General features: G+C 55.9%; 1 protein-coding gene across 1 annotated transcript in view; it reads right to left on the bottom strand.

Annotated features, from left to right (window-relative positions):
- ARL15 (ADP ribosylation factor like GTPase 15) overlaps positions 1–19,827 on the bottom strand; it is a 277,500-nt gene extending 257,673 nt beyond the window's left edge. Inside the window, exon 1 of the mRNA XM_045839972.1 lies at positions 19,675–19,827. Coding sequence (XP_045695928.1) covers positions 19,675–19,722 — 48 coding nt within the window. The 5' untranslated portion in view covers positions 19,723–19,827. The remainder of the gene's footprint in view (positions 1–19,674) is intronic.
- Between the last annotated feature and the right edge of the window lie 3,709 nt (positions 19,828–23,536).

The raw sequence follows: 23,536 nt of genomic DNA, 5'->3' as shown, positions 1-23,536 counted from the left end.
ACCCAAACACACCAGACACATTCTACCAGACACAACCAAACGCAAACATAAATCATCACATTGAGATGTACAGATGTCTCTCAGCAAAATGCTAGCCAATCTTCTGCCAGGCGGCACTCAAAGTCACCCGTAACACACACACACAAAAAGAGACTTTGCCTCGGGCTGAAGGTAAGAACAGTTCTCGCTCAGAAAAGTCTGATTAAACAGTGCGGAGAGGGGGAGGAATCCCCTTCTAACTTACAAGACTACAGGGAAGATGTGTCTAATCTGTAGTCACTAGAAGCCTTCCGCCAGTTAGCACCTCGGAGGTTTTATTCCCTCACTTTTCATCAGGCACTGGGGATAAAAATTCAATGCAGAAAAAAAAAGAAAGAACTGTGCAGAGCCCCCTGAAACGTGACAGGCATTGCTAGCTGACTGTCAGGCAGGCAAAGACAGACCGAGCCCTGGCCTGGCCACCTGCAGCTCCAGAGACAGCAGTGACGTCACAGACCTGTGACGGCCACGGCCAGGGCCACGGCTCTGTGCTCAGCATGGCGAGATGTGCACACAGAGGGCTTTGGGGACATGGAGCCAGACCCCCGACCCCTCCAGAGGGGGGTCAGAGGGGAAGACTTGCAAGAGAGGGAACCTCCGGAGCAATCTTAAAAGATTACGAGTTAGCCTTGGCTGGTGCAGCTCAGTGGATTGAGCACAGGCCTTAGAACCAAAGGGCCGCCAGTTCGATTCCCAGTCACGGCACATGCTGGGTTGCAGGCCAGGTCCCCAGTAGGGGGCGTGCAAGAGACAACCACACATGCATATTTCTCTCCCTCTCTTTCTCCCTCCATTCCCCTCTGTCTAAAAATAAATAAGTAAAATCCTCAGGAAAAAAAATAAAAGATTACGAGGAAGCTAGGTGAAGGGAGGGAACAGCAGAAGAAAAGAAGGTTCCAGATGAAAACGATGGCAGTGAGCATCGGGGGCTCCCACCGCAGGCCTTGGCCCCTCCGGTTCTCCTCCGGTCGCTTGTTGGTCTCCCAGCCGGCACTGAGACTCGCTCACCGGCGATCTGCCACCACCTAAACCCGCCCACTCGTGCACAGAGCATCCCCACCCAGAGATTCGTCTCCAGCTCCTGACAAAGGAGGCTCCGCGTGTCCAGGATGGGGCACGTCGGCCACGGGCGGAGAGGCCGAGTCAGGACGGGCAGGGCTGACCCAGCCGGCAGGCCGGCCACGCTGAGATGCCCAGCAACCACGGGGGGGCCCGGCGGGCACGGCGAGGGATTCTCGCCCTCCAAAATCTGAGCGGAAAAATACTGACGGTTAAAAGCTTCGCCGTTAAGTGACTTCACAGCCATGAAGAATCAGAGCAACCCTCACATGCAAGGGAGCCAAAAGCACGACGGCTCAGGAGAAGCCCCTCGGAGAAGGAAAGCCGCGCAAAGCCGAGGACAGGAACATCCCTGCCGGCACGCTCAGGAGAAGCAGAGACACAGGTGTGTGAACAGTGGCCGAGTGCCCTTGCAGAGAATTCTTTTTCTCTCAGTAAAGAAATCGCTCCAGCTTCCTCTGCAGGCAGGCATGACAACGCGACCAAGTTCTGGCACATAACATACATCACCGTCTTAAAAGTCTACCAGGAGGGAGAAAAGCTCTTCCACCCTCTCTCCATCCTGCTGCCCGCAATGCAGAGGCGATGGCAGGAGCTCTGGCAGCAATTGTAGAGCATGAGTTTAGAGTCCACCCACAGCCCTGGCTGGGGTGGCTCAGTGGACCGAGTGCCAGCCTGTGACCCAAAAGGTCACTGGTTGATTCCCAGTCAGGGCACATGCCTGGTTTGCGGGCCTGGTTTACTTACAGTTTATTGTTGTTTTCCCTAAGAAATGTCAAAGGAAAGCATGAAAATAGAGAAGAAAAAAATCTTCAACGACATGCTACAAAATAAAAGGTCCCGGATAGGGGACATGTGAGAGGCACCAACAGACGTACCCCTCGCACATCGATGCTTCTCTCCCTCTCTTTCTCCCTGCCTCCTCCTCTCTCTAGAAATAAATAAACAAAATCTCAAGTCCACCCACAGTGGGCAAAAGCATCCTGGAGCTCTAATTACTTGTGGACTTACCCATCTAAGAAAAAAAATCAACATAAACATCTATCTTGTCGAAGCTGCCACCTTCCAAACAACACCAGTGCTAAGTGACCCAACCCGAAAGGGGCTGAGGGGGGCCCTTAGACAGTTAAATGGAAGTCTGACGTGGGCCAGTTTACGGGGCTGCTACTATCCCCGATTTAGACGTGGGGGAACAGACAGCGGCTCCTCTGGGACAGAACCAGGATTGGAAACCAGACCACCTGGACCCAAGGCCCGCATTCACGGGAGTGGAGTCAGACCGAGGGGAGCGGGTTCTCGAGCGTTTCCGGTTCGGCAACCACTCTGACTGCCGAAGACTGACGGAACCCCGTGCTGAATGCACGGGCTCGCCCTGCGCAAACGACACGCTGACGCATCCCCGAGACCCTCTGGCTGACCACCCTAGACATCAGCACTCTTCCAGACATGATCTGTAGGGAGCAGGAGGGGTTTCTAGGGGCACAGGGATCCTGGGAGGCCTGCAGCGTGTTCGTTCTGCTGTACAAGGTGGGAGCGCTCTTTTTTCAAGGTGCTAAGAGGCCTTTCTCGTTAACTGCAAGCAAAAGAATGTTCCCCACGACCGTTGTGACTCTGAGCCTCGGCATTGCGACTCCCAGGCACGGAGGTCCCGGTGTCCCGCCGCCCCGGGGTGGCTCAGAGCCGCAACCCTTTTGAAAGGCTCAAGGATTCTCCCTGGCCCCGTGGAAGGCCCCGGTGTACACGGCAGGAATCCCCCGCATTAAATACACGGGGCACCAGCACCCCCCGCTGGAGGCGCGCAAGCCCACGCCCCGCTCCCGGGAGCCTGCACCCGGCGGGGTGGCCGGCAGAAGCCCCAGAGAGACGGAGTGGGATGATGGCGAGCGCTACCGAGAAAGATCACGGGAAAGAACAGAACGAGGTGGGGAGCGGGGCCTGGGGCGGCGCTGCTTGTGAGCGCAGAGGTGCGCCCAACAGCACTCTGGCCGGTGGAAGCTGGCCCAGTGCCTGGTGCTGCAAATAAAACTTTATTGGAACACAGCCGCCTCCATCTCGTGACACGGTATCTGCAGCTGCTTTCCTGCTGCCCGGGCGGGGCTGAGCCGTGGGGACTGCAACTGTGTGCCCTGCAAAGGCTGAAACAATCTCCAGCCGGCCCCGTGCAGACAGGGTGTCCCCCGCCCCCCGCCCCACCCCCAGCCCACCATCATCTGGAGCTTTCCCACAGCAAAGAGCAGTAGGCACTCAAAGTCTCAGGCTCCCTGCTCTCAGCAGACAGAGCGTTACCTCCGTCCCGTTGACAATGCCCTAGTTAGTGCCTGCCAGACACGAGCGCTGGGTACGCATCTGCTGGATGCAGACGGTAGGTGGGACGGAGGGGGGGAGGGGAGCTTTCTTCACCCAAAACGATTCTGACATTGATCCTCCATGGGATATATTTTTTTTAATTTTATTTATTTATTTTTAGAGAGGGAAGGGGGGGGAGAGAGAGAGAGAGAGAGAAACATCCATGTGCAGTTGCTGGGGGCCATGACCTGTAACCTAGGCATGTGCCCTGACTGGGAATTGAACCTGCGATGCTTTGGTTTGCAGCCCACGCTCAATCCACTGAGCTACGCCAGCCAGGGCCGTGGAATATTTTAAAAGCTCACAGAGTCTCTTCTTGGGGATGCTGGGAAGGTATGTGCACACGGGTTTCTGTCTCTGAGTTAACACCAAGGACCTGAAGCCACTATGTTTCATTTCAAGCAATAAACACGGACTAAAAGGTTGCTTTAGTAAACCGTGAGTCCTCGGGAATTCTGAATACCCGGGAACAGGCTCCCCACAGACACTCCTAGAAGAACGAATACTCGTTTGTTGTTACTGCTGTTGCTGTTCTAACTCTCCGCAGTAACGATAAAGCGGTGGGGTGAATGACCTTTGCCTCAGAGGCGAACCCTTAAGCGCTGGGTTTGGGAAACAGAAGAACTGCTTTCAGCTGTGTGTGTGCGCGGGAATCCACCGCCATGAGCCTGTTACACCTGGGTCCTCCCTCCCCATCACTTCTTCACAGTCAGGCATTTTTTTAAAAAGACGTTATTTATTTATTTTTAGAGAGGGAAGGTGGGGGGAGAGAGAGAGAGAGAGAGAAGCATGAATGTGCGGTTGCTGGGGGTCATGACCTGCAACCCAGGTATGTGCCCTGACTGGGAATCGAACCTGCGACACTTTGGTTCGCAGCCCGCGCTCAATCCACTGAGCTACGCCAACCAGGGCAGTCAGGCATTTTTAATGTCGGTTTACTCGAGGCAACTTTTTCACCAAGAATTAAAATACACGTTGTTTACACAGCTCTTCGTCATTCCAACTTTTTAAGCAACTTGTCTCATGATCCAGCCCTCGTGTCCTCCTATGCATTCATCGTCAAATACCTGATTTAACGAGTTTTAAAAAATCATCAACTGAACATCTAACTCCCAACATGGACTCAAAAGAGAACGTACTGACTCCGTCTGTCTTCTGCAACCATTCAGAGTGAATGTCACGCTCACATCGTTCATTATTCATGATAAACTTGAATGGGGACGAGACATGGAGACTATTCACCTGCGGGCCCTCGCAGAAATGCCCGCAGACGCAGGCACGTTTGAGGCAGAGCCCAGCTCGCTGGGGCAGGGACCCATTTCCTGCACAGCCGGGCCGCGGCGCCACGGCAGCCCGAGTGCGGACAAACGCAGGGCAGGTCGGCTTCGGGCTCCAGACGCGACCCCGCCCGCAGCCGAGGTCGCGTCGGTGGCCCCCCCCCTCCCCCCCCCCGCCAACAAGGGCCCAGAAACGTAAAGGAAACCCAGGAAAGGACCGAGTAATCCTGCCTAAATCCTCCGTCTCCGAAAGCCAACAAATCATGGGGAAAAGGATGGTGCACCCGGAGAAACACGACCGGGGAGAAATAGAGACGTACGTACGGCATCTCTGCACGCAGCAGCAGAGAAAAAAGAGAAGAACCCAGCAATCACCAGAGGGTTTCTACCTGCAGCCCGGAGACTGAGAAAAAGCACTGGCCGCGTGCCCGAAATGCTGCAGCTGACAAAGAGCAGCAGCCTCACCCCATATATCAGCGCGGGCTCCATCCCCGCCCCGCGCTGCCTGCGGGACACGGGCGGGCGGGAAGCAGGGGAGGAAGAGGCGGCCCATCCGTCACACGCGGGGGCACGTTCTCCAGAGCACAAGCCTGACCTTCCAGCCGCTGGGTTCCAACAGCAGAGGCGCGAGGACCCCACCCCGCCACACAGCCCGGAGCAGGGCCCGGGGGAGCTTGGCGAACCGCGGGACAGCTCTAGGCAGAGGTGGCCGCAGGGAGATGAGGACCACCAGGTGCTGCGCCAGGACCACCGCTCGCCCCACGGGAAACTCCGACGAGCAGCTCAGTCTCCAGCCCACCCGCCGCCGCCTCTGCACGGGCCAGGAGGTGGGGGGCGAGGGGGCGGAGGGGACAGTGGTGAAAGGCTGGTCCTGGGAAAACGAGGAGAGGCAGAGCGGAGTCTTTGGGGACAACGGTGCCCCGAGCCCCTGTTTATACACGGAGTCCCGATCCAGGCACAGCGAACACCTGTGTCCCGTTTCCTGTCCCAGGTCCTCGGTCCCAGGTCCTCGGTCCCAGGTCCTCGGTCCCAGCGGTCTGCCTTACCGACTCCAGCTGGCGGCCTGGGTTCTCTTCTGGATGCTTATACACAGTTCGCTCAGTTCTGCGACATAGGTGCTCTTGTTATGGCCATTTGCCTACGAGGAAACTGAGGCACAGCATCCCGCCCTGGCCCTGGTGTCTTCCCCACCCACGAGGGTGCCCTCACCCTGTCCACGGGGGACCGCAGCCACCGAGCCTCCCTCGGACAACCGGTCTGCATGCTCCACGAGTCCCACACTGCCTGCCCGCCCACCCACCCACTGTGCCACCTCTGTCCAGACGACACCCACCACTCGGCTCCCCTGCCACCGGCCCCTCGCAGACGGACCGCTCGCCTTCCTGCCTTCCGTCCTTCCTGGCCCCAGCCACCTTCCAGCCCGTGCCCCAGGGTCCTGGACCCTGACTCACCCCAGACAAGCCCCCACCTGTGCCGGGTGGTTCTGGACGCCCGCCCCCACGCAGCTACCGAGTCTGGGAGGAAAACCAGGTGCTGAGCCGCCCAGACCTGACTCACTGCCCGGCCGTGTCTCCGACTCCGGCGGAGCACAGCAAGCAACACTCGGGTCCCCGCCACCCTCTGCTGCCCCTCAGTCCCACTCAGCCCGCCCCAGCCCCACCCCGGTCACCTCAGCAAAGGCCCCACCCCCACCCCGGTCACCTCAGCAAGGTGGCGGTGTCACATTCCCCTCCGCCAGCAGCGCACGCCTCCAGCAGCTCAGTCACGTGTGGAAAGGAGACCCCCCACCACCCCCAGCACCCACCCCCCGACTCCTTCACGGCGACTTCCGCACACTGACCGCAGTGGCAGCACCTCCTCGCCTCTCTCCGACAGAGCCCAGCCTCGGTCCCCACGGACCTAACCCGGGGGTCCCATTCCGTCCCCTTCCATGAGCTCGGGGCCGTGCCGGCCCCCACTGCTCACCTCCTCTCTCTGCAGAGTGCCCCCCTCCCCCGGCTGGTCTGCCCGCCAGGCCGCCCCGCGGGTCTCCATCCCCAGCCGACGGGTCTCCATCCCCTGCCGGCGCCACAGCAGCCACAGGCCCAACCGGGGCCGGCACCGAGCGGGGCGCCGGGCCTCCTCGGGGAGCCCGCTCACGGCCACCGTCACTGGTCACCCACGCGGGTGAGAACGAGAGGTCGGACATCGGCCAGACCGGGGCTCAAATTCCGGCCCCATCACGCCCCGGGCAGACACTCTGGATTCTCGGAGCTCGGGCCTCTGCCCCCTGAAAGGACAACAGCGATGGGCGAGGCGAGGAGGGCACGTGGCACCAACAGCACCGCGCACACCCGGCCATGGCCATGACCGTCACGTCCTGTCCCGAACTCCACGCGCAGGAGTCGCCGCTGCACGCCCACCCGCCCACGTGAAAGCTCGCCTGGGTCCGGCACGGGCAGTGCCCACTCGGGACCACCATAATACAGCTCATCTCCCGCCCCCCGGGCCGTTCTGCCGGGAGTCCCACGGCTGTGCACGGCCCTGTCGGCCCCCGGGTGCCGGCAGCGGTTTCAATGTACCTCCCACCTCTCCCACCGAGAGGCGTCGTCAGTGTCCCACCCTTGGCCCTGGGCATGCCTTCAGGGCGGGCGAACGGGACACAGGCGTGACACTGAGGCTGGGTGACACAGACTAGCCACCTGCCAGCGTTGCCCGGCACCTGCTCCCCGTGACCCCGAGGCCCGGACGCAGGGCCGTGGTGCGGAAAGGCCGCGTGAGGAGAGTGGCCCGGGTGTCCGCATTCCCTGGCCCCCGGCCCAGGGCCCGGCCAGCATGTGAAAAAGCCACCAGCTGGCTCCAGCCAGCATCTGACTGTGACTTCTCGGGGGACCCTGAGCCAGAGTAGCCCAGCGAACTAACTCATTTACCTCCAGATGCATGAGCAAGATACATTGTTCTTGTGTTAAGGCACTGTTTTTTAATTTGTTTGTTTGTTTAGAGAGAAGGAGGGGAAGGGAGACAGAAGGAGAGGGAGAGAAATGTCACTCGGGTGCCTCTCACTGGCAACCCCCACCCCCACCCCCGGAGACTGAACCTGCAGCCAAGGCGCGTGCCCTGACTGGGAACTGACCTGGCGACCTTCCACTCTGCGGGACAAAGCACCGACCAAGAGCCACGCCAGCCAGGGCCAAGTGCTGTCCCAGGGTGGACTGCTGCTCAGTGACCGACAGCCAGAACAACGCTCCAGCCCCCAGCCTAAAAACCAGCCCTGCAGTCAGTCTCCTCTGTTCTCACCTCCTACAGCCCACGATCTGGTGGGAGGGACCCGTGGTCGCTCCTAAGGGCCGCCTCCCTCTGCCCCTGCCCGGCCCTGAGCACCACCGTTTATTTCACCCCAGACCCAGACAGCACCTTCCGAGCAACAGTGCAGGAGTTTCAGAACACGGCCAAGTAACGTCTCCCAATCAAAAGAAAAAATCTGCCTTACAGTCCTCCTGCATCACACTGTGCTCCTGTCTGGGTGTCTGGAAGCAGCCCTGGGCAACCTGAAGTTTCTGGGGTCGCCCCCACTAGAACGGCCGGAAACGAGCCCCACCACCCCTAAAAGCCCTGGTGTGGAGGTGGGACACCCGGAGCCCCCCCGGCAGGCCAGCCGACGTCCCATGGGTGCGAACACCGCGGGGACATGTCCGGCAGTGTCCACTCAGCCCAAACCCACAAGTGCCCCACGAACCTGAAGTTCCGCCCCACCCGACAGGAACGAGGGGGGGTTCCCCAGCAAGAACACACACAAAGTGCTGTCTGCGGCAGCTCTATGTCAAAACTCTCAAAAAGCTGGAAATGACCTTCACGCCCACCAGCGATGGGACGGGAAGGCTAGCAAGGGTGCCTCCGTGCGGCGGGACCCTGCAGCCGGAAAAGAACACGCCGCGGACTCGCACAGCACTGTCCAGTGGGAGAAACAACGCCTCCAGGGACACGTGACTGAGGTTCCCTGTACAGGAAGTTCAAAGTCAGGCAAAGTCACCTGCGCCAGTAGTGCCTGGAGAAAGGGACGCAGGAGAGCCTTCTGGGGAACTGGGAATGCTTCGCACCTCCACCTGGGGCGGATGGGGGGGGTCACCCAGGGTGGGGGGGCGGTCACCCAGGGTCCAGGGTCGTATAAACTCATCACGCTGGACCTTGACGATTTGTGCATTTCACTGGGTGTACACTAGAGCTCGGTTTTTGAGAAGACGATCGTTTACGTGGGTGAATAGAAAATTTAATTTAGATAACAGCGATGGGTGGGTGCACTTCAGCTTTCTGTAACACCTCATGTTTCCACGCCACGCGCAGGGCGGCCCCGTCTCTCGCAGCCCTCGGAAACCCCGTGTTAACATGTTTTCGGAAGCAAGATTCTCAGATCACTTACTAGTCATAAATGCCACCTTAAAAAAAAAAAAAAAAAACCTTTGGCCCTGGCCAGGTAGCTCGGCTGTCTAGAGCTCTGTCCGCATACACCAAGGCTGAGGGTTCAATCCCTGGTCAGGGCACATGCGAGAATCAACGAGCAAATGCATAAATAAGTGGAACAACAGAACATTCTTTCTCTCTTTCTCTCTCTCTAAAATCAATGAGTCAATAAAAAGAAATCTCTGAATCAGATCAGGGAGAAAAGAGGAAACAAAAATTAAAGTAACAATAAAAATTAACTTTAATGTTCTATTTCAGACTAGAAGTCCCAATATTGGTAAACTGCAGAAGAGACCACAAACATGTTTTTCTCCCTCAAGGTCAAGGACGACCGTTCAATGCCCATCAGCTCTTAAAATGTATAGAAAGAATGTGGTCCTACAGGTTTAGTCAAATTATTTCACAAACATTGCCATTTTTGGAGAGGGGGGGAAAAACCAAAGTGTAACTGATGAGAGAGAAAAGGACATTAAGGGAGAGAGAGAGACTGACTTTCCAGTCGGCCTCCTGCCGCTGGTGCCCTCACATTGAGTCTGGAGTCCTCAGGACCCTCACACCATCAGTACAGAAACAACAACATGTTACTTTGTGTCGGAGCGCTGACAGTCCATTACGCTGTCACTGACGCTGACGCAGAGGCCCTGAGGCTCCCTCCGGATTCTGAGAGGGAGAACCACGGGTGGCTTGGGGCGGTTTGTCCTGAACCGGGTTCCCAATGTTTGGGGTTTCTGAAGTCAGAACATTGTGAATCCACACCCACATTCGTCTGCACACACACACACACACACACACACACACACACACAGACGCTGTCAGCCTTTAGTCTGCCAGGTCCTGACGCTTTGAGAGAGAGAGAAGCGACCACCCACTGCCATTTCAGAACAGACCATATATTCTAACATCCACACAAGCTGGACACATATCTCAAATGGTTTCAGTCTAAACTAAATGGACAACTGCTTTGCAACACTCCCCGGAATTGTCCCCTTTTCTGGGGACTAAGCTTCAGGGGACGTCCTAGGTCACAGACACCGGCTATGGGACACCCGGAAGCCCAAGTCCCTTTTCTTCTCTGCCACAGTCACGACGAGGACCCCAGCAGACGGAGACTGCGGACGTCTCCGGAGCCTGCCCGCCCCTGCGGCAGGGGGACGGCTCCCTCGGCGCCTCCAGACCCGGACCCGGGAGTGCTCCCCCATCAGCCAGGAGGAACCGCAGCTGCCCCTGCGCCTCTCGCCGGGAGGTGGAAGGGACTGGACGGAGGGTGGGTGCGGATGAAGCACTTCCTGGCACAGAGTGAGCACACAATAAATATTAATGGTCATTATCACCAACTTCGCTATTACATAACTGTGCCTGGAACAGCCTCTGATAACGCCCGGGCGCTGTTCTGAGGGCACCACCACTATTAACTTGCTTCATTGATACCAAGGGCTTTAAAATGCAGCTGCCTTTTGACCCCACACATCTCCCGCTAGCGCCTGATCAGGAAGCACAGGTGCCCCTTCCTCTCCGGGAGCAAAAAGGCAAGTGATCCTCTTCCTCCTAGAGACTCGCCTAGAGCCTCCTAGAGACTCTGCTTCTACCTGCAGAGTAGAAGCTATGCGCATTTTTTTTAAAGTTGTTTGCCTTTACTTGACCCAGTCTCCACACTGACTCGGCACCAGAACCCCTTGTGGGGGGACTCGTGAAAGTGTCATGGGGCTGTGGCTCCTCACGGGACACGCCCCTGAAACCCCCGCAGAGCCCACTGGGGATGTGCGGGGCAGTGTTCTTAGCAACAGCCCAGGCTGGGGCAGACATGAAACATTCAACGACAAGGTGATCCCTGACGAAAAGCACAGGTGACCAGCATAATGCAGAAAACAAATGTTGCAGCAGGGAAACGGTTGAAATTTAAACATTCACAGGTATAAAAGGGTTATAAAACAGTATCTTCATTTTGATACTGGGTTAAAATATGTTAAAGGTTCCCTATGGGTTGCTAGATGACAGATGGATACTTTCCCCCCAGGGTGCTTTGCTATACTGTCCAAATTTCCTTCACTAAGCTTTTCCTTTAATGATATTGATAATACACCTGTTACCAAAATAACCTTAGCCCTTACATAGGCAAGAACATGTACGTGCATCTATGTGTTTGTGTTAACGTGGCTACAAAATGATTGTTATAAACTGCAAAACAAACTGATGAACCGTAAGACTAAATCACATACAATACAATTTTACTAAACAATGTGTGTGAAGTAAAGCACACACAGCCAGGCCCGGGAGCTCAGCTGGTCAGAGGATCGTCCCGATGCACCGAGGTCACAGGTTCCAATCCCGCTCAGGGCACATGGAAGAAGCAACCGAGTAAGTGGAACAACAAACCCAAGTTTCTCTCTCTCTCCCTCCTTCTCTTCCTCTCTTGTGGTGGGGCTCCGCCCACAGAGTCCCCCCCACCCACTGCCACCACCCCAGCCACCACGGATGAGAATAAGTCTACCAAGACATGATTTACTTGGGGAGGAAAGGTGGCCGATCTCTCAAAGGAGAAGGGCCAGGAGCCTTTTCCTCAATGGGCTTTTATTGGCTTTCAATTTGCACAGGAATACAAGTAAAGCTCATCAATCATTGTCAGGCAGTAAGGATCAAACGATAGATAACATACAAAGAACTACAAAGGCTTATTCTGAGTCAGGGTCTGTCAGCTAAGGGGCTATAAAATTTTGGGAAACAAACTCATTTCCTGCCCGAGCCCTTATCATTTAATTGAGAGCATTCTTAGCAAAGCAGGTTTCACAGGATTTTATGTATTCTTTCTGAGGTCTGATCGCCCTGGGAACCAGCCCTTTCCAGCACAGGGCTGCACCCACCACCAGCATTGTTTCAGTCTCAAGGCATAGTTTCAGGCTTAAGTCAGGCAGGGGAAGTAAGGCAGCCAAGAGGTTAGGAGACTTCTTGCAGACAGAATGAGGACTCAGGCTATGTCAATGCTGAGGGGCGAGGGTCTATCAACCCCTTTTGCTATAGCTCCCCAAGTCCTTCCCTGGGGGCTCCCCATGATCATGCCTGTCTTAGGTCATCCCTCCCCTGAGGAATCTTACCCGTCATTGGCTAACCAATCAAGCACTGGGGGCCAGGCAGGGTGAAGTAAAAGGGGCAGAGGCAGCGCCCCTGCCAGGGAGATAAGCTTTGTCTCCTTAGTGGCTTATGATCTGAAGGTCACCCACTCAGCCTTAGACACTGGGGGTGGGGGGGCGGTTACAGCTTCTGAAACCAGGCAGGGCGGTTCCCAACACTCTCTCTCTAAAATTAATCAACATTTTTTTTAAACCAACACTGATTCTCTCCTGTGAGCTCCTCACAAAATCTAGACAAGATCTCTACACATAAAAACAAGGAATGGTAATAGGCACACCAGAAACATAAAAACAAATATTTACTGATACGTGCAGCAACAATTTATTACTCTCGAGAACATCAGAGAAATAAACAAGTGTCAAGAAGGTGAGGGTGGGATGTCACACTTCCCGTGGAACTGTTAACACTCCCAGAACAACACTATACGTCGCTCACCCACACGTGCAAGTGTACTAAGGATGCAGACCCGGCGCCAGCCGGTACCCACCAGGCTCGGGACAGTCGTCAGTCAGCCCCTGGGAGGGCGGAGGGAGGCAGCGCGGGGGAGCTCCAGGCTGCAGCGGGAGCCTTAGCTTTCTTTTTTTTTATTTAAATAATATCAGAGCCGTGACCTTAAAATGGGAAACAGTTAACTACCATTCAATCAGGGGGTAAGTACACAGAAGTGTGTTTTATTGTTTTCTGCACTTAACACGAGGACTGAGAAGACTTGTACGCACTGAAAATCCCACTTTGCAGTGGATGTGTTGCTGCAGCCCCCCAGTCTGCACATGGACTCGTGCGGGACAGACCTCAGTCACTGGTCCTGCAGTGGCCGGAGGGGCAGCGCTCCTCTCGAGAAAGGAGCCCAGAGGACCTCCCTCAGGACGCACACGCACAAGCACCAGGACATAAGAGTCCTCGCCCCGAGAGAAGCCGTCCAGAGGGCAGAGCCGTCCGAGCACAGCCTGTACAAAGGCACCCGAGAGAAGAGACTGTCCCGTCCACCCAACTTTCCAGCGGTTGGTTGGTTGCTATCAAAACCCTGTAGGCGTGTCTGGCTGTGGGCCAAAGAGCAGAACATCAGGTTCCTGCAAGAGAGAGAAGGAGAGGGCGGGGACCAAGTGAGAGCAAAGGCAGCGATCAGGGGCCCTCCAGGTCCAGCGCTGCGTCTAGGGTTCCTGCGGCCCCTCTCTCTCGCCGCCCGGTCAGCCCGACCTGGGTAATGCTCACACGGGTGGGCTCGGGGTCCACCGAGCTGGGCTCAAACCCTGGCCCGGGCACTCCACTGGTCACGTGACCCCGGCCACCAGCCCTTTCCCCACAGAGCCCCAGGGTCCCTCTTTCCAAACCAAGTCCGCAGCACCAGGCCAACCAAACCACTGGGGGGACACATCAGGTGACACAAGGAAAACACCTCTGCCACACAGTCCCCGGCTCACCAGGTGCAGACGAGACTCTGATGACAGACGACAGCCACGCGGCCAGGGCCCCACCCCGTTGCCGGGTACAGACGCGGTAGGTGGCCGCTGCCCCGGCCACTCGAGGGCTGACCCCAGGTCTCGCCTCCAGCACTGGAAGTCAGGACCGGCTGCTTCCTGTGCGGGGGCCCACTGCAAACTGAAAATGTTTGCAGAGCATTCAGCCAAGTGCAGCCCCCGGCCCCGGCCCCGCTGAGGGGGGATGTGCCCAGGTAGTTTGCAGACACTCAGAAGTGAGGGTCCACCGGAACCCCAAACCAGAGGCACCAGGAGATGCAGGGCAGGGGCCCCAGCAGAACTCCAGGGGGCTGCCAGCGCCAAAATGAACGCCCACCAATAACGCAGTTGGTGACAGAATCAGGGGGTGGTGCGGCTTTCTGGTCACCAACAGCGCAGCTACCCCCCCCCAAAATCACCCCTTCTTCCCACCTGACCTCAGATACAACCCTGTACCGTCCACGCCCTCGGGGGACCGGGCCAAACTGACACCCACAGGCAAAAGGCTCTTGGGGGCCTGGTGTCTGCTGGGGACGGCCCTGCGCCCTGGGCAGCACCGGGCAAAGGAGCCGACGGACAGATCCCAAGTCTCGGCGACATCTCCAGGGAGAACCGGCGCCCGGGGAAGGCCAGCGCGTGTCCCTGAAGTGACGCCGGAGGCCGACCGACCAGGTCGCCTGGAAACCTGTCTGAGGTCACTTGACGAAGCGCCAGACGCTCAAGGCCGCGTAGTGACCAGTCAGGACACAGGGGAGGCTCGGGGCACGGTCCAGTTCCTCTGCCCGACCTTCTCCTGCACGGTCCCTGCATGGGACCAAGTCCCTGAGCCGTGGGAGCCCCAGCCGTGGGCTCGGGGGGGCCCCTGGGGTCTGCACCCTGGACCTGAGAAGCAGCCGAGTGTTTACATGAAACACGCCGTGCACGTCTCCCCGGCTTCCGCCGGCTTTACCGACCAGCCGGGAGGAAGCGAAGAGGCAGGGCCCGGTGGCCCCAGTCCCAGCTCCACCGCTTGCCCGCCGCAGGGACTCGGGGACATGCTCCACCTCTCGGAGCCTCGGTTAAAGGTCAACGCATGCTACGCCCCTAACCCACGGGCTCGGCAGCCCCCACGCAGCACGCCAGCGCTCGAGCACAGCTCAGGCACCACCCAGGATGCGGCTCCCAGAGGACCGCAATCCTGTGCCCTGGCCCTCCCCTCGGGCCACACTCAGGACTGCGGAGCCCAGGCCGGAGGGCCAGGCCACCCCGGACTCCATGCTCCTGCCCAGCGCGGTGGCTGCCCCCAAGCCGGCCTGCTGCGCGACCTCCACGGGTGGCAGACCTGTTTCCTGTCCTCGTGTTGTTTCTATCTCGTTATCTATTAATAGAAGAGTCTTTATGTGACTCTGGCTCACCCAGTTGCCATTAAAACTAAAAAGTTTGGCCTACGCTGTTATTTTACGATCAGTTTGACCACAGCCAGAACATACAACTAGTCCCGCCCACAGTCATTGGGAGTGAAGCACAGATGCACTTGTAAGGTCCCTGAGCGGCAGATACAACCGCACGAGTGCCTTCACGCCTCCTCCCGAACGGGCCGGGTTCCAGCTGACCAGGGCGCCCAGGCGCTCTGCTCCTCTGTGGCACCGTCACGAGTTCCTGTCCTCCGCTGCTGGGCTGGTGAGCTGGTTTTCATCCTGCAAACGGGGGCGGCTTTGAACTAGCTTCTGTCGCTTGAACTTCCCCACGGACACACAGGGCTTTATAAGGGCAGGTGCCGCCTCTGACCAGGAAAGTAGGCCAGCTACGCCCCTCTGCACCAGGGAGAAATCTAGAACCCCAGCCTTATTAACTCCCAAGCACGACGTACAAAGGCAGTGACCAGTCACGGACAACCAGCAACCACGATTCATCACGCAGTTAGCTGCCACATGTTCAAGTCCAACTTCACATTTTAGTTCACGGTAAGACAAAGGAACACGTGAAATAAGAGACAACGCCAGCAGGAAGCCGCCGGACTTCCTCCCCCCTGACCTGTCCCCGACCCAGGCCCCGGGCCAGCGTGCCCCGCTCTCCCGTGGCCAAGGGCACCCCGCTGGGGGTGCAGCCCTCCTGACTGCCAGCGCCCTGCACAAAGCGGGGTTCCACAAATATTTGCTGAACGGAGCAATGAGAAAGATCAGAATGTGGCATTCTTTTCATAGGTCTCCAACAATCCTCAAGAGTCCTGTGACTTCCTGCTTACTGATTACCACCCCAAATCTTTCCATCGGCCAAGACTAGTTTAAACGGTGGCCCGACAGTTGCCACTGGGCAGGAACAGTCGCTCCACAGGAGATGAGGACACTATCGGCAACGTGATCGCGGTGCACTTACATCCTCTTCTTCGTATCGTTTCATCATTATAGGCAGAGGAAGGGGACGGGTGGGATCCAGGCCAGGGAACAACAACAACAAAAAAAAAACTTAAAAAGGAATCTAGACCTTGATCTCATCCAGCCTCCCAGGAAAAACGGATAGATGTGTTTTTCTCCTTCGGTGTAACTTGATTATGTTCTCCCACCTGACTCGAAACGCTCTGCGCGTGGGCTCGCTAGCTCTATGTCCCAGGAGAGAAGAGCACTGGTGCTGCTACCACCTGCGGGAACAGCGCCACAGTCTTCGCCCACAGGCTGGCCAGGTGCAGACACGGCCTTGAAGCCCATCTTGGACATGGGAAGCAGGCGTGTGGCCTCCTGGGCCGACTTCCTCATCAACTGGAAAACTGAGATTTTTATACTCACCTTGCCACCCAGGCTAAACAAACTGTATATCTTGATAGCCTTCAAGTGAAGGGTAAAAGATACATTCTGCATTCCCCAGAACAAAACACCTAATCCAAACAGATTTTATCTCGTCTCAGCTAGAAGCAAGTGAGAAGAGTCTAAGTCTCATTCACTCAATTCGACACATAAGTAGCGGGCACTGGGTGATACAGAGTATTTAGGGTTAGCAAATTACCACTACTTCCTTCAACTGGAATCACTAAAGACCCTGTCTTAAGGATTAAGGCCCTACCCCTGTCCCTCACCTTATCTGTCACCTCTAAAGGAGAACATTTCTTTTAAGAAATCAAAAACGACTTCTCAAATCAGAGGCTGCCGGCATGTTTTACTATCCGCCATCCTATTAAAAGCCGTTAAAAATAGCACCTCCGTCTTCCTCTCATTTCCCTTCCTTTCCATTCTCCTCCAAATAAAAAAGGTTAAGTGATGACATCCAGGCCGGCACACCATGGGCAGGGCCCCCACGCACACGCGGCCCCCCCTCCAGCTCCCGCAGCCACAGCCCAGGAGTCAGACCTTCGGAGACCAAGATGCGAAAAGACGGTGCACGCGGTGACCACCCTGATCGCTGTGACTGGGCCACGGCACGGGCGCGGGGCGCAGACAGGGCACTTACCCGCGTCTGCAATCTCGGCAAAATCTGAGGGGTCGGACTCGGAATGAAAGGAGCATTTTTTCCCCCCTGGAAAGTAAGTAAAAGAACTTGGAAATTGACTTACTTAAAAAATAAGATCCCAGGTATAGTCAACAAAGTTGATCTTCCTTTTTCAGCAACTGGTTTTTGATAATGAGATTTTGTCCACAAGCCCTGGCTGGTGTGGCTCAGTGGATTGAGGGCTGACTTGTGAACCAAAGGGTCGCTGGTTGGATTCCCAGTCAGGGCACATGCCTGGGTTGTGGGCAAGGTCCCCAGTAGGGGGCGCTTGAGAGGCATCCACACATTGATGTTTTCCTTTTCTCCTTCCCTGCTCCTCTCTAAAAATAAATAAAATTTAAAATATATATATATAGAGAGAGAGAAAAATTTTAAAAAATTGTGTCCATGAAACCGAGTCCAGGTGAAAGGTGGAAGGGAAGAAAGGAATGGGTGGCCATCATTCTCTCCCACAGCTCATGAGCGGGAATTAAACATGAAAGACCACCGCAAGGGTTTTTTCCCCCTCAGTCCAGTTTCAGTGAAAACTGACTTAATGGTCAAGGATTTTCTCAAACCTCTTCATAGGAGATACTTAGCACACTCATAAAAACGGAGTTATTTCCTGTAATATTTTTTCTCACCCCAAATGATTAGCCAGTGATTTTCAATGCAACCATTTCACTGCCCTTGTGAATTGTTTAAAAAGCATAAAGTGGTAGTGATTTTTTAAATAACAATGCAATGGGCTGGGTGGGGGCCCGGGTAAAACAGAAAGGCCAGTCAACCTTGGGGCCTACTGACTCCACAGGAAACTGTTGGCAAATCAGTAAAGACACTGACCTGCCCCCAGGTAACCTGGAGCCCCACAGACACCCCCCACCATCCTCAGGCCTCCACCCAGAAATTAACCTGAGATTAACCAGAGTTTTCCATTTCTCCTCTCCCCAAATGCTTTGGTGGGTTTGGCACCTCAAAGACAGTTTGTAATGCAGTTTGTACCTTTAAGTCACCCAGTAAATGAAGAAAATACTGTAAGAAAACGATCATAACTACATGACTTCCTTTTTAGGAACTACTTAAGGATCAGAAATTAGCTTTTACTAGTATAGGTAATGCCATTCTTTCCTATTTGGTAATTATCCTCAACAAAGTGGCCTTAATTTGGGCGACTGCAAGAAAACCTATAGTACTATATTTTACAAGACGAGCTACAAAATAACCAGTTATTTAATTTAAAAAATAGTATTTGAAAAATATTTGGCAACTCTCTTAACCCACATGGCACTTTGCCTTTTAAAACACGGATAATCCCCTAACTGGCTCCAGAAGTAGACAAAGCCCCTTTATCACAAAGATAGAGGAAGTGACTGACATCCGCAAACGAACAACAAAACAGCACTCGAACCCAGAACCTTTCACTCTGCTCCGTTACCCGCCGGCTTGGCCACAGCTCCTCAAACCTTGAAGCTTCAGGGGGAAACATCTGTCTGCCTCGCTCAAGTACCGCACGCCCAAAGAGTGCACAGAGTAACAGTTCAGGTCCGCCCTCGGCCAGCGTTTCTCGGTGGTGGAGCAGCACGGTCTCGCTCAGTACGGCAGTAAATGCATTTCCTAGAAGGCACTGGCAGGTCTTGGCCAGGCCAGTCCACATGGAAAAGCGCCTGCATGTGTCCAACCCGATGACAAGAAGGTCAATGTGGCGCACCCTGGTCTCGAACTCGGCATTGCAAGAGCGGTTCGGGTCACAAGGCAACAACCCTGGTGGTTTTAGCTACAGGACCGAACACAGCCCCCGTCAATCAGTGCACAAACACGCAGCCCGCAGGAAATCTAATTTCTGGAACAATACGAGGTGCTGCCTAATTCCACAAACGCGCTCGCGCACACACGTCCATTTTTAAACTCGGTTCAGCCCCAGCACGGGGCTGACCCTCCTCCCACCTGAACTTCTCGGCGCCAGCCCGGCCTAAGCGCTCGGCCGGGACCCACCGGCGCGCAGGTGAGAGCGCCCGCGGGCGGGGAGGTGGGGACGCGCCGGCCCCTGCCAGCCCCGGCCGGCCGGGGCTGCAGGCAGGCAGGCAGGCAGGCAGCTCTGTCGACTTTCGGGTAATGTGCTTTTAAAACCTCCCCGCGACCGAGGTCACCGCTTTAGAGAGCTAATAACAGCCAAATGAGCGGGCTGCCGGGCACTTAGCGAGCCATTCAGGATATGGCTGTTTAATGGTACCTGGAGCCCTGCTAAAGGGGGCGCCGAGGGCTCCCGCGCCCCGGGGGCAGAGGGCTCGGCGAGGAGCGCCCCCGCCCGGCCAGCCTCACCTGTCACTCCGCCCCCCGCCCCCGGAGCCCGAGCCCCGCGCGGCTCCAGGGCCGGAGCGGGATCAGGGGGCCCGGGCATCCCGTCCCGGGGACAGAGCCGGAGGACCGTCCCCAGCCGGGGGACCCTGGGCGCGCCGGGTCCGCCGGGCGACTCGCCGCCGCGCCCCCACACCTACCAGATAATCCATGTACAGAAACGCCTCAGGTATCCGGAGACCAGTCATCCGGCACCTAAAGCATCCGGAACGTCCCCGAACCCGGAAAAAAAGCGGCGTCCCGGGCTGCGAGCGAGCAGCCCCTGCAAAGCCAGGCACCACGAAAACAGCCGAGCGCCGCCGAGCAGCCGACGGCGGCGCCCGGGCGCGGCGATTGGCCGGGGGGCGGGCCGCGCGAGAGCGGCGCGCTGATTGGCTGCGGCGCCTATAAAAAGCAGGCGGCCGCGGCGGGCGGCGGGGAAGCGCGGGAGCTGTCGGGTCCTGGTTTCCCGGGAGAGGGCGGGGCGCGGGGGCGGGAGCTGGGGCGGCGCAGGCGGAAGAGCGGGCGGGAGGGGCGGAAAGTCGGCCGTGCGGTCTCCGGAGCCGTGTGCTTCCATGGCTTCCTCATTGGGTGCAGCGGCCAGAAGTGGGCGCCAGGGCGGACGGCGGCGGTGTCCGCTTTCACCCCAGCCGCGAGCCGGAGCCCAGCGCGGGAGGAGCGGCGGCCGCCGACCCTCGCAGCCTCGCTCCCCAGCGACTCCTGCAGGCTCCGGGACTCGGACGGCCCGCGGGGATCGGCGGCCCGGGAAGGCCCCCCGCCCTCCACGGAGGGGAGCTGCCCGGGCGAGCAGCAGCGCAGCCTAACGTCCTGGGGGTGCGCGGACGCTCCCTCGCATCAGCTCGCCCCGGAGCTTTCGCTCTCCAGCGCGGCAATGGGAGGGTTGGCGGAGTCCGTTGTAGACCTCTGACACTGGGGAGGAAAGCTCAGCGACCTCTCTGCCTTGTCCACTTAATGACGCCGAACACAGACCCCTCGCCTCTGAAGATGAGCAGCAGAATAAGACGCTCTCTGGATAGTACTATAAGTAAAATTATTATAAGTAGGTGCCCAGGAGACTTGTACATTTCCTGGGAAATAGCGCGCAAATTGGTTGGCATTGAGATTTCACTGTTGCATTAAGCTTGGGGGAAGGGAGCTGGATAAGAACACTGCAGGCTCAATTTTTTCCCCCTAAGATTCAGGCTGTGAACGACCAAATTCCACAAGCACGGTTCCAGATTCGGAATACCTGTGCAGTCAGGCTCAGGTGGCTGAGGTGCCCCCAGAGGCTGAGGATGAGGGATAGCTCCCGTGTTAGCAATTAGGACTTCCACTCAGTACCGTCTCTAGAGGAAAACTTCCACTGAAATCTTGCTGAAGTGACTACCTAACTGTATAAAAGTTGTTTTAGAGGTTGGATTTTTACTTTCTCCCAACTTAGCACCTTCCTTCTTTCCATCCTGAGTGAATTTCCATACAATATGCTTAGCTGCGCCATGAAAACAATTCTATTGGGTAACAGTGGAATTCACTGTAAATATGTAGATAACTCGGGAGGAGGTAGTGTGTCCACTTCCAGGGAGCTCCAGGTGGGGAGCCTTGAGATTTGGGGTATCCCATCTCTCCTGGTGAAAAAATGAGAATTCCTGCAGCCAGAGGGTTTTTCAAAGGCACTTGCTACAGGGCCTGACTCTGGTGATCCCCTTTACAGACAAGGCGTGTGTATATATAAGAAATTATCCTTCTAAAAAATTTCAATGAGTGTTTGCCTGTGGGAGAGCTAACTAGACTCGAATGCATTGTCAATAGATCCAGTTATAATTCGCCTTAACATTCTGAGATGTAGAAGAGATTTTGACCTGGATCCGGAGGCAGTGAACTCCCATAAACCTACAGCACAGTCGGCTGAACGTAGTAACTGCAGATGTGGAAAGCCTCTCAAACTTGCTGGCAAAAATCACTCAAATAGACAAGAAACCTTGTGTTGTTGCCTGTCTGTTTGCCTTCTCTTCACGAATAAGCATATTGCAAATAAAGGGCTTGAGTGGACAACGTGACACTCTGGCCCCTCGTTTGCAGGACCAGTGAGGTCCTGACCACTGTCCGGCCCAACTCTGCAGAGGCCGGTCAGTTTCTGCAGGGGAAGAACCGCCCAGGAGGCCCCGGCTTCCGCCTTTCTGGTAGAAGCCAAGGTCGGAGAAAGACCATCCAGGACAGAAGGGCGTTGGGCTAACCATGGGCCGTGCTGCCTCCAGGGATGAGTAAGTGGGTGCAAAGCAGGCAGGGGAAAGAATTTGTCCACGGAAAGTTTACAAAGTCTGCACCATAGTGCCCTCCTCCACGCCATTTCTACGTTCCTTCTGACTGGTGCCAGGGAAACCTTGTATTAGGTGTAAGGTAATAAAAGAATAATATATTGCCTTTTAGAAGAGTCCTTTGTTGTGTTTTTTAAAGACTTTATTTGTCTATTTAGAGAGAGGGGAAGGGAGGGAAAGAAACATCAGTGTGTGGTTGCCTCTCACACGCCCCCACCCGGGGACCTGGCCCGCAATTCAGGCCTGTGTCCTGACTGGGAATCGAACCAGTGACCCTTTGGTTCTCAGGCTCAATCCACTGAGCCACACCAGCCAGGGCTTGCTTTTTGTCTTTTTTAACGAAGCTTCAAACCCCCCTGTGGAGCACATTTTTCCAATTAGGTATTCATCTTCTGGGATGTAAATGTGAGTACCCTTGTGCGGAAGAAGGAGGCCAACCTATTAGGTTGATCTAAGTAGATAATACACTCTGCACGAGCCTGCAGTCTTAGCTCGTAAAGTAGGCAGCAGCTGCAGCAATCCCCCTAATCTGTGTTTTTAAAAAAAGAAAATGTTGGGAGGTTAGAATGCATTCAGTCGATCCATCCCGCTACATGCCAAGCAACGGGCTGTAGTCTTGACTAAGACACGGTCTCGGTCATGCAGGCTTGCCCTTGCTCTCGGTGAACACAACGGCCCTGCCCCGGGTGCACACGGGGGCACGCACGCACGCACTGCCGAGGCAAGTGCACCACTATGCAGGCTGAGGGAACGGGCCTTCGCTCTGGCTCGGCGAAAGCAAGGGGAAATTTTTTTTTTGACAGCTCATGTTCTACAGTTCCATCGAGAGCACCAGCAACCCAGATGTGGAGGAGGTTTTTCGTAACAATGTTACCTGTAGGAAACAAACACAAAAATGCATTTTTGCAACTTGGTCTCCCAAATTCTGCTATTCAGTAAAACCAATGTATTAGTGGCTCTCGCCATCAACTCCTTTCATTTTGGTCATCTGATACACCGTCACTTTGGGGAGGCTACATCTGTAGTCATTTTGTATCGTGCAGGCTCGATATGTACAATTCACCGTACCAGGAAACTTCGTAAGCGTTTAATGGGGATATAAATCTCTATCGTATAAATGCACTGTGTCGACGAGTCCTCCGTTTGATACAACTATTATAAATAGCGCAGTGAGTGTTTGCGTGTAGAATTGCTCGCGTCTCGTTATCCTACAGAGAGTGTCTAGAAATGGAATTACTGGTACGAAGGGTCTGAGCGCTTTTAACACTCATGTCGCCACCAGCTTAGGGCCCCTGCTTCCCTACGCCAGCCTCAAAGCAGCGCGTGCTGTCTGGCCTCACTCCTGCCCCCACGGAGAGGCTCGACGGAGATGATTCCTTAATCCCTGGGAGAAGGCAGCTTTCCTCAGAGTAGTCCTTAAACTATGGATGACCCTTTTCTCAGAAAAAGTGGAGGTGTCCACACACTGAAATCTGCGGACACAGGTCCCCCAGATGCCTTGTTTGCTCACTTAGCACCTCTAGGAACTCTTGTGACTTTAAAACTCTCCCCGAGCCCCATCCTTTTTTCAAGGGCTTTGATTGTCCCCCCACTCCCCCCACACACACCACCGCTACCACCTCCGATTTATCCCAGGTCCCTTCTCTGCACCCTAAACCCGCACAAAGCACCGCTGTGCCCCGGAAGGTGAGCCCCACCAGAGCAGGGC

This window comes from Phyllostomus hastatus, unplaced genomic scaffold (assembly GCF_019186645.2).
Source record: "Phyllostomus hastatus isolate PE091 unplaced genomic scaffold, TTU_PhHast_1.1 phas_contig_329, whole genome shotgun sequence".
In the NCBI taxonomy this organism is placed as follows: Eukaryota; Metazoa; Chordata; class Mammalia; order Chiroptera; family Phyllostomidae; genus Phyllostomus; species Phyllostomus hastatus.
The sequence above is the reverse complement of the archived record's forward strand: the minus strand, read 5'-3'. Positions and strand labels throughout refer to the sequence as shown.